The sequence below is a fragment of the Mytilus edulis genome, chromosome 13 (genome assembly GCF_963676685.1).
Source record: "Mytilus edulis chromosome 13, xbMytEdul2.2, whole genome shotgun sequence".
NCBI classification, from domain to species: Eukaryota; Metazoa; Mollusca; class Bivalvia; order Mytilida; family Mytilidae; genus Mytilus; species Mytilus edulis.
In genome coordinates, this window is record NC_092356.1 from 4,417,903 (window position 1) to 4,430,276 (window position 12,374).

The 12,374-nt window shown below is 31.7% G+C and overlaps 1 protein-coding gene across 1 annotated transcript; it reads left to right on the forward strand.

The window, feature by feature from the left end:
• The first annotated feature begins 1,369 nt into the window (after window positions 1-1,369).
• On the forward strand, window positions 1,370-1,843 carry LOC139501976 (toll-like receptor 4). The gene has a single exon (XM_071291288.1). It carries the CDS (start codon window positions 1,370-1,372, stop codon window positions 1,841-1,843), a length of 474 nt encoding a protein of 157 aa, XP_071147389.1.
• Window positions 1,844-12,374: the final 10,531 nt, after the last annotated feature.

Genomic DNA, 12,374 nt, shown 5'->3' on the forward strand with positions numbered 1-12,374 from the left:
CGAGTGATAGAAATCGATGCTTTTGCACCGTTAGAATTACTTTTAAGTCTTATTATTCCAAATCAAAATTTTCTTAAATTATCAAAAACATTACCAGCTTTGCACGTGTTTCAAAATCGACAAATGAATGAATTAGATTTGAGCAATAATTTTAAAAATTATGGTGAATATGTTATTTCGGCTGATCTATTTGCATATATCGGTAACATTTGCGTAAAAAGATTATCTTTGGGTTGGAATGGCATTAGGAGGATAGATGCAAATGCCTTTCAGAAAATGAAATACAAACATTGTCTTGAATCTTTGAACTTAAATCACAATGACTTTGATTATCATCAGGATTTTATTGTATTATATTTGAATTTCTTAATTAATATCAAAAGAATAGACATTTCTGAGATATCTAGTCGATCTATTGAAAACATTCGAGAACAAAACACTAATGGCACAAGAACGCTGGATCACAGAGCTATATTCGATACTCGATCAAATTGGTCTATCAGACTACCTTCTTCACTCGAATGTCTAAATGCATCATTTATAATCGGACGAAATGATCCGATAAACAGTATAACTTTCAAGGGTATAAAACGATTGGAAATCGTTGACCTGTCATACACATCACTTGTAGACTGCAATTACACAGTGAGGGGATTTCAGAACGTGTTAATACTTAATGTTTCACATTTCAAATGTGGTGTTTTAAATCCATACCTTCTACAATCTGCCGTCAATTTGGAACAGTTGATAATGCAAAGTTCTTCACTAAGTATTGGCCTAAAAGATGATCACCACAGAAAATTTATCTCTGGACTCATGCAAACGTTTGCAGTATGTAGACTTTTCGAGAAATGCATTTGAAGACCAATTCAGAACTTCAACATTTAAAAGTCAATTAGACAGTGTGCAATCTTTGATACTTGAAGGAAATTTATTCACAAGTGTTCCCTTAAATTTAGACGACTTCAACTGTCTAAGTTTCCTTAACATCAGAAATAACAAGATAGCCTACTTGATAACTAAAGAAATTAACGCCATTGAAGTGCTATTCAGAAAATCAAATAGAACAATGACAGTCTTATTAGATGGCAACCCTCTTGTTTGTACTTGTGCTTCATTAGATTTTGTAGAATGGTTATTTACTACTAAAGTGAAACTTGACAGCAATGGTAGTTATTCGTGTGTCGGAAACGATGGAAATATTACAACAACAAATGCTGTCTACAATCACTTGCGAATTTTTAGAATAAGATGTATAACGAAAGTATGGGTTATTTTTTCAGTAACATTGTTCGGTGTGCTTCTTTTATTCATTCTAGTTGGATATCGTTACAAATTGCACCTACAATACTTTTGTTTATTTATCGGAATGGCCAATCCACTTTTCATGAAGTCAAAAGAAGAAAAACTTGAATATGATGCATATGTAGCTTTTTGCGATGGGGACTATGAATGGGTATATGGACCTTTGCGCATATTTCTCGAAGAGAGACGGAACTATAAACTTCTTTTGTTAGATAGAGGCGATGTCCTCGCTGGAGAACACAGACTTTTTGCTTTAAACAATTCGATTCCAAAATGCAAAAAGATAATCTTAGTGATTTCAAAAGAGTTTGTAAACAACTATTGGGCTTACTATGAAGCTACTGTTGGAATTGAACATTTTCTGGGATTACAAGCAAGAATAATTGTTATAAACCTAGAAAATATAACCAAAACAGATATTCCGCAATGTGTACTTCAAATGATGGCACTGGATGCCAATGACCACATTCGTAAAACAGACACATTAAATGAAAATAACATTTTCTGGAAATGTTTAGATCAAGCAATGAAACGTTAATGAAGGACAGTGTCGTTATGGCTTTTTTCAATTGATACTATTCGACAATTTTCATTTTATGTTCATTGCACTCATGATTTGTCAGTGTAAAGCATATGCAAATAAATTAAACATTAAAAACCTGCACGGTGGTACTTAAAATATGATGACAATTATATTCATCAAAGGAACAAAAGAAACCTTTGATATTAAATCAGACCTGATGTGCTTGCAGGAATAAACAACAATTTTACAATAACAAAAAAATAATACAACTAGAACACACCCGCGAAATCGTTGGCATATACAGCTTGTAAACTGTTGTAGAATGATTTTTTGTAAAAGAAATTATGTATGGAGAATTTCATAAAAGGTCTAAAAAATCCTCTCCCTTTTTCGATATTTGTTTCCTTTCTGTTAAATTCAATTATTTCCGTGTTTCTGGCTTCAGACCACAATTATTCTTCTCCTTTGCTACAATGCAACTTTTGGTAAAAGTCTAATTAAATTAAAATTTGCACCGCTTCAAACATGAAATAAATGTAACTGCTTATATATACCACTATTAGTCTAATAAAATATGATTCTAAGACAACATATCATTATTATTTTTCTTTTGAGAGCCTTATTAAAATGCCAATGGTAGGATATGAATCTTGTATAAATGACTACGACCGACTTAGACTAATTTGAGGGGTAGTCCTCTGGTCCTTTCCCCGGAATCCCGGGCTTAAAAACATAAAATTCCGAGATGCAGAATTTAAGGAAATTCTTATGCCGAAATCCCGAAATCGAAAAATATATTCCCGGATCCTGTAAGGATTAATCTCCTAAACCCGGACTTGAAAACACCCGATTCCGACGTCCCGAAAAAGGTTTTGCCTCCCTCTAATATAGCTACCCTACTTTCATTTTTGCCAAATCACTACTTTCACTTTCAACAATTAATTTGTATGCCCCATTTATGGGCATGATATTTTCTAGTCTGTGCATCCATTCGTTAGTTCGTCCGTCCATCTGTCCCGCTTCAGGTTAAACATTTTGGTAGTGGTAGTTTTTGATGAAGTTAAAGTCCAATCAACTCGAAACTTAGTAAATACAGTGCCGATGTGGAATCCGTGTACTTGTTCCACATGTTTTACTTTTTTAATATATATGCAACTGGTATGACCCCTTAAATAGTAAACATTTCAAAGAAAACAGTAGACAGAATACAGAGAGTCTCTATATATTAAAGTAGTATAATCGTAGTTTACATGTAAATAAACGCAAAAAAAATAATTGTCCTCTCTAAGGAGGTATAATAGTTGTGGTTCTTGCTATCTAAACACCATGATATGGAGAACGCTCGGATTGGCTTATTTATTTTTCATTTTTGTTATTTATCATACGATTGGTTGTACTTGTGTATGTACCCCTATTTTTGACATTTTTACCTATTATGTCTGTTTGTTTTGTTCACGCATCGGTGACTATATAATGGAATTTGATGCGACTGTCATACAAGTGAGAGGTTTAGCTAGCTATAAAACCAGGTTCAATCCACCATTTTCTACATTTGAAAATGCCTGTACCAAGTCAGGAATATGACAGTTCTTGTCCATTCGTTTTTGATGCGTTTTGTTATTTGATTTTGCCATGTGATTATGGACTTTCCGAATTGATTTTCCTCTTAGTTCAGTATTTTTGTGATTTTACTTTTCAAACCGGAAGTCTTATCTATGACTAAAAGTCAGTCTGGTGACGGAATCAATATTCGGACTCCTTTTTTGTCGTTTTTCTCCAAAAATAACTCAATCTGAATAATCATAAAAATGGATGACAAATACGACTATGTATGTTACCTATAGTACACAGAGGCATGATGATTAATTTATCGTGGAAGGAAGAGAAGCGACACACAAAATGAGGTCTTCTCGTTTAATAGTATAGAAATGGATTTTACGAACTGATTACATGTCAAATGTATAATATCAATGTCGGGTAATCGCTTATATATAATTAAACTAAAAAATATGCTTGACATGACGTCTTTTGGTCAATATACGTGCATTTCAATATTTTATTAGGTGACATCACACATGATTTCTGATGATTAACACAAAAGTAATAATTTTGGAATCTTGAATAAACCGACTATTTATGCAAAGACATATTCATTGCTCCTATATAATGTTTTTCTTATTGGAATTTGGCGTCCATGATGCAGGTAACTTCAAGAAAATGCTTCGGACGCAACTCATTTTTAAAGTTTTACTTTCATTTATACAATTTCTAAATTACTAGTTACAATAGTTATCACAGGTACCAGGATTATAATTTAATACGCCAGACGCGCGATTCGTCTTCATAAGACTTATCAGTGACGTTCAGATCAAAATAGTTATAAAGCCAAACAAGTACAAAGCTGAAGAGCATTAAAATTCCAAAAAAGGTGTGCCAAATACGGCCAAGGTAATAATTCCTGGGATAAGAAATTCTTAGTTTTTCGAAAAATTTTAAGTTTTGTAACAGGAAATTTATAAAAATATACAAATAATTGTAATTATGAAAAAAAAAAAACCCATGTCACATCATTTTGTCAAACAGACATGCTTGATTGTATGCTTATTATGTGTATGGTACAAAACATATATATTTTTATTTAAAGATTCAATAGTTTTACATTTTAAAAAGACATAGCGACATTGCATACAATACAAGGTCAGGAAATTATGTTAAGTAAATCAATGTTCTTTGTTTTCTTCCCATTTAAATACCACTTCCTTATATCAATATTCAGATCGATATCTTTCTCGTTGAACATTACCTTAATATATATCAGGTAAAAAGTACGAACAATTTGAAGTATAGGTTGAAATGAATGACACCATTTTAATACACATAACGGAAATCCTTCCGTTATAAGAGCTCCTCTTTTCCTCTTTCATGTATAACACACATGAATCTGAATTGTCTTATTTTAACAGTTTAATTGTTTTAGTACATTGTGATAGATGCAAAATATCGAATGTACAAACCAAATATCATTTTGTATATTTAAATATATATTCTTTCATAACCAAAGGTTGTTATCTTACACTAATTGATGCAGTCTAACATTATATCATTTCTTTAGAAGAAGAAAAAACCTAACAATCTTTTGTAGAACATCAGAAAAATGTTGGAAACCTTAACATAATGTATCGTCATTGAAAACTTACTCAAGTATTGCTGCATTTCAAAAGGGTCAACCACTTAATATTTCCTCGGTCGCACCCCACCTCACAGACTTAAACAAAAAATCAAGATTTGAAGAGGAAAACATCATAATTTAATTTCATCTCACCTTTCAGTTATTGCTTTGTTAAATGAATTTAGACTTTGCTTGTTCTCGTCAATAAATGTACAAAATAGTCCAAAGAACAAGTTTATTACCACGAAATGGCCTTAGTACCATATACATGCCGAACATGATAAAAGTGGAAGTTACATTCTTATTTTAACAAAACAAAATAGCATGATTGCCAGTAAAACTTCTTAATACCTTCATATACTAAGTTCCGTAATTTAAGTAAGTAGAATTTCACGCATAATCCTTAGCAAAGACCAAGTCAATAAAAAAATGAGAATGGAATGAACTAATACTCGGTACAGATCTCACAAAACTCACAATCTCACAGAATCCAACATTTTCTACATTTGATAATGCCTGTACCAAGTCAGGAATATGACATTGGTTGTCCATTTTATCATTTGATTTTGCCATTTGATTACTGATTTTCCGTTTTGAATTTTCCTCGGAGTTCAGTATTTTTGTGATTTTATTTTTTACTGACAGCTAGTTCATAGACAATAATATGAAGAAAAATAAAAACATTCGTCTTAGATTAAATGTAACTTCTTTTTATAAGACAAAACAATACAATAAAGGTTAAGGTAATCTTTTCCTGGTTAAGAAAATCCTTAGTTTTTCGAAAATTTCAAAGTTCTGTAAACAGGAAATTTATTAAAACGACCACACAATTGATATTCATGTCAACACCGAAGTGCCGACTACTGGACTGGTGAAAAGTGTTGTTGATCTGCTAAAATAATGTTTATAGATCTTATACGAATAATACCAGACAAACTTTGGAGGGATAGAATCAATTAGGTTTTCCCCTTCCATCGAGCATGTTTATTCTCTTAGTTAGTATTTTTCATTATCAAGTCAATATATTATGTTTTACAATATCAGGATTCTCATGAAGGTCTACAGCTGGTAACAGAAGAACGTTTTTTGATACACAACACAACACAATACAAAATTGTCACATTGATGTATACTCCTTAAACCTGTAAACTACAATTACTCAATCTTGTATAAATATAAAGCAAACTGATTAAAAAAAAAATTCTACATAAACATATTATACATTACAGTAAAAATATAGAAAATCGGGTCGGCCTTTCATGGTTTACTTTTTACAAAAACAAAAAATGAAAACAATACGTTTGATAATTTAATGCTTCCGAAGCGCTTTTCTTGATTTACCTTTATCAGGAACGCTCAGAGCCAAATATTTACATCGTCATCCCTTTAAACAGAACAATACAATATCTTTATAAATATAAGTATGAAAACAGTAATGGCTATTTAAAAATATTGTTTTTTTTAAATAATCCAAAGGATATTTGGGTGATAATGTAAAGTATGTTTTCTTGAATCTAATTAGAACCCACAGCAGTTACATTTTTAAATAAAAGAAATTTTATTTATTTATGCATTTAATTTGTGTCACTCATCCTAACCTTTATTTCGATTTGTTCGAATTATTTTACCTGTTAAAATAGGTAATTTTATACGAAATAGATTTAGGTATAAGGAAGTAGTATTTAAAATGAAAGAAAACCGTTATCGTTTAAATTCACATAAACTTTACTATTGCATGCAACGTTGTCACATCCTGTTAGAATATTTAATTTATATTGAACAAAATACACGTGGTTTGCATGCGTCACGGTACAAGGAACTTATATCAAACACATATTTCACAAAACAGTTTCACATTTTTCAATGAAAGTCACGTGATGTTTGTTTGTTTGTTTTCGTTGCGTACTTCAATATTGGTGATTGATGTGCTGCATTTTGGTACTTCCTATTTTCCTTTTTCATTGGATACTTGGATGTTAGTGATTGATGCGTTGAATGTTTTGTTCTTCCCCTTTCCTTCGTGTGAAGGCTTTGATAAATAACAACTTCACTTCCAAATAAATGTAAAATTTAAACTCTACACGATTTAAAAAAATATTCAAAATTTATTTTTCTTAGGGGCTAGTATTCCCCATTGAACAAAGTATGATAAATGTAATATATTGATGTCTTTCTCTTCTTTTTTTCTAAAACAAAACCCACTAACTTAAATATCCAAGCATAAATAAAGGAAAAAAAAGTATGAATTCGAAAATTGTTTGATATCATAATCATTTATCATTTATAATTTGACAAAATGACAAAGTTGTCTTTATTAACGCTTCATGGCTAGATCCAAACATTTCCAGAATATGTTATTTTCATTTAATGTGTCTGTTTTTCGAATGTGATCATTGGCGTCCAGTGACACCATTTGCATTACACATTGCGGTTTTTCTGATTTGGTAATACTCTCCAAGCTGATAACAATTATTTTTGCCTGCAACCCAATAAAATGCTCAATCCCAACAGTAGCTTCATAGCTCGCCCATTCATTGTTCACAAACTCATTTGAAATAATTAAGATCATCTTTTTACATTTTGAAATAGAATTACTTATGGCAAGTCTATTTTGACCAGGCCGTACATCCCCATCTCCTCTGTCCGACAAAAGAAGTTTATAATTTCGTCTCTCTTCAAGAAATGAACGCAAGGTCCATACACCCATTTATAATCGCCATCACAATAAGCTACATATGCATCATATTCAAGTGCTTCTTCTTTTGACCTTCGGAAAAGTGGATTGGTCATTCCGATAAATAAACAAAAGTATTGTAGATGCAATTTGTAACGATATCCAAGTAGGATAAATAATAGAAGCACACCGAATAAAGTTGCAGAAAAAATTAACCATATTGTCGTTATACATCTTATTCTCATAATTCGAAAGTCATTGTAGACAACATTTGTTTTTGTGATTTTTCCATCGTTTCCGACACACGAATAACTACCATTGCTGTCAAGTTTCACTTTAGTAGTAAATAACCATTCTACAAAATATAACGAGGCACAAGTACAAACAAGAGGGTTGCTTTCTAATAAGACTGTCATTGTATTATTTGATTTTCTTAATAGCACTTCAATTGCGTCAATTTCCTGTGTAGTCAAATAAGCCATCTTGTTGTTTCTCAGATTAAAGAGCCTAAGCCTGTTAAAGTCATTGAGTTTTAATGGAATAGTTGTGAATAAATTCCCTTCAAGTATCAAAGATTGCAAACTGCCAGTTTGACATTTGAATGTTGAACTTTTGAATTGGTCTTGAAAAGTCTATATACTGCAAACGTGTGAGTCCATGGAGGAATTTTCCATGGTGATTATCTTTTAGACCAATACTTAATGAAGAACTTTGCATTATCAGCTGTTCCAAATTTAAACCCGAGCAAAGATATTCAGGATTTAAAACACTGCACTTGAAGTGTGACATATTTAGAACTCTCACGTTCTGCAATCCGTAAATAGGATAGTTGTAGTCGTAAAATGAGGAGTATGTTAAATCAAACATGTTTAGGGTTTTGATTCCCTTAAATGTGATGCTATTTATTGAACTGGTATGGCTGTGAATAAAAGATGCGTTGATGAGTTCAAGCGAAGACGGAAATCGTATAACGACATCGTATGTGTTGCATATGTGTATGGGGACTTAACTTTTGTCCTGATGGCCGGGGTAACATTGTTCATTATATCTCTTTTGTATTGGTATATTCTTAGCGAATCTTCTGAGATTTGTAAACAAATTGAGATTCACGATCAGCCAAGCTCTTGATGATAATCGAAGTTATTATTATTTAGATTAAAATTATCAAGACTATGTTTGTACTTCATCTTCTGAAAGGCGATTGCATCTATCAGCCTTATACAATTTCCAGTTAAATATATTTTCTTTACACAAATATTACCTGTATATGCAAGTAGTTCTGTTGTAATAACATATTCCCCGTAATGTCTAAAACTATTGCTCAAATCCAATTCATCCATTTTTCGATTCTCAAACACTCGCAAGCTGGTAATGTTTTTGATAATATTAGATAATCTCGATTTGGAATAATAAGACTACAAAGAACTTTTAAAGGTGAAAAAGAATGTATTTCCATCGCCCGTAATCTGCCCACTATACTTAAATATTCCAACGGTGTACTTTTGAATGCGCTAAAAGTAGAGTTATGTAAAATATTATGTTCATAATCAATGTAGAAGTACTTTAGATTTTGCATAACAGAACATATCCAAATCGCGAATGATCCATTTAGCGGTCGACCATAAGTAAACACCATTAAAGCGTATTTTTACAGTTGTTTTCATAAGTGAACAAAAGGAATAATTCTGTTGTTGAATGTCTTGATCGGTGCCATGAATGCACGCTCATTTCATGTTCAGACACTTTCGTCCCTGAACTATACAGATTGATATGAATAAAATGAGGAATGGATTATACGTAAGTTAGAAAGGAACCAAATTCAAAAACAAATATAACCAAATGACATATAGGGGGCAATATATAGAGTTTCCATGTCTATCTTACTGTCTAAACAACGCGTTGTTTGTGTGTATAAAAGTGGGGTAGAACTAACATAGGTTTGATAAAACAATATTAAAATTTGTACACCTATATGATAAAGAAAAAAACCATTCAAAACATAAAATATTTGGTTTTTGCTTTCGCCTGGAACAAAGAGAAAATAATTTGAGCAACTCAAACAAAACTTCAGTAACTGTAATATCTTATGCGTAAAATATTTTTCTATTTTTTTAACAACAACACAACATAAGACTGAAAATTAAAGATTGACCGACACGAATAAGCCGGAGTGACTGCGTGTGATATAGAAGAGTGATTATATCGGTGTCATAGCATGGTGATGACAGAAACAGTATCACATTTACTACACACGATAACTGGTTTCTGCTCCACTGGTGTTTTCAGACGTATTAAGTCGGTGATAAATTCAAAATAGTATATCCGAAATCATCTGTGACACAGATATTTCATAACGGTCAACTAGAGTCAAACTTTCTCCTTTTTTACTATATAAATGATGTTTTAGATATTAATAAAACAATTGATGATGACACAGGGATGTATTTTTATTTGTAGTGTGAATTTACATAAGACACAACAGCGTTAAACTTCCTGTTTTGATTGTCAACCTTTTGTTGAATAGTTTAACATTTTAACAAAAGATATTTAGCACAAGGAACTTAAGGTATGTGTTTTACAGTTATATATTTAAATGTTAACGTAATGCCTGACTGACTTCATTAAGTATGGTGAACCGATCAAAAGATATCATTTCGTGATGATACATTCAGAAATCGGATTAAAATTGTCTAGATTTGCATAATAGTTTTAGCACAATGTTTACAACTCAATGTGTATTCTTTCTTTGTGTAAATTGTACTTTTTCATCGGTTTATTCCGGATATTGTGAGATTTCAATGAGTATAAAGGATATAAGATGTGATCGTAGTTCGCAAAATTTCACATTTATACCTACAGAATGTCCACAAAATACATCAGTGTTATATCTGGCTAACAATGACCTTGGCCTTTTAGGTAAGGAAACTTTTTCTAGATATAAAAAACTTAGTTATCTGGATATAAGTAACTGTAATATAACGTCAATCGACCAATCAGCTTTCGATTATTTGACCCAATTGAAAGAACTAAAATTTTTCAATAATCCACTGAACACATTTCAAAGTAATGTATTTGCACCATTAACTGAGCTACGAGTTCTTTCCATATCGTATACTCTACTGTCAACGTATCAAAGAGAATTGTGGTCTGATTTTATCAGAATTACAACACTGCTTTGTGATGATGGCCCATCGAATTGAACATTTTCTGAGATATTTTTTGCCATGAAAAGTCTAAATTTCTTCGCAGTTGATTATCAGAGTGATGTTATTTATAACTTTACATTTCATCCATTTAAAATGACGCCATTAAAGCATTTACATATTAATAGTCATTTACGAGAAATAGAAATCGATGGTTTTGCACCGTTAGAATTACTTTCTAGTCTTATCATTCCAAATCAAAATTTTCTGAAACTATCAAAAACATTACCAGCTTTGCACGTGTTTGAAAATCGACAAATGGAAGAATTGGATTTAAGAAATAATTTTAAAAATTATGGTGAATATGTGATTTCGGCTGATCTATTTGCATATATTGGTAACATTTGCATAAAAAAACTATCTTTGGGTTGGAACGGTATAAGAAGGATAGATGCTGTAGCCTTTCAGAAAATGAAATACAAACATTGTCTTGAGACTTTAAACTTAAATAACAATGACTTTGATTATCACCATGATCTTATTGTCTTATATTTTAATTTCTTTATTAATATTAAAATAATAGACATTTCTGCGATAACAAGTCGATCTATTGAAAACATTCGAGAACAAAACAGCAATGGAACAAGAACGCTGGATCACAGAGCTATATTCGATACTCGATCAAATTGGTCTATCAGACTACCTTCTTCACTCAAATTTCTAAATGCATCATTTATAATCGGACGAAATGATCCGATAAACAGTATAACTTTCAAGGGTATAAAACGATTGGAAATCGTTGACCTGTCATACTCATCACTTGCAGACTGCAATTACACCGTGAGGGGATTTCAGAACGTTATAATACTTAATGTTTCACATTTCAAATGTGGTCTTTTAAATCTATACTTTCTGCAATCTGCCGTCAATTTGGAACAGTTGATAATGCAAAGTTCATCACTAAGTATTGGCCTTAAATATGACCACCACAGTCAATTCCTTTCTAGACTCAAACGTTTACAGTATGTAGACTTTTCAAGAAATGCATTTGAAGACCGATTCAGAAGTTCAACATTTAAAAGTCAATTGGGCAGTATGCAATCTTTGATACTTGAAGGAAATTTACTATCAAGTGTTGCCTTAGATTTAGAAGAATTCAACCGTCTAAGTTTCCTTAACATAAAAAATAACAAGATAGCCTACTTGACAAAAAATGAAACTGACGCCATTGAAGTGCTATTTAGAAGATCAAATAGAACAATGACAATCTTATTAGATGGCAATCCTCTTGTTTGTACTTGTGCTTCACTAGATTTTGTAGAATGGTTATTTACTACAAAAGTGAAACTTGACAGCAATGGTAGTTTTTCGTGTGCCGGAAACGATGGAAATATTACAACAACAAATGAAATTTACAATCACTTGCGAATTACGAGAATAAGATGTATTACTACAGTATGGTTAATTTTTTCTGCAACTTTATTTGGTGTTCTTCTTTTCTTTATTCTAGTTGGATATCGTTACAAAATGCACTTACAATACTTTTGTTTATTTATCGGA

Coding starts and splice junctions, on each gene's coding strand:
- LOC139501976 (XM_071291288.1), top strand. CDS start 1,370: ATGGCCAATCCACTTTTCATGAAGTCAAAAGAAGAAAAACTTGAATAT.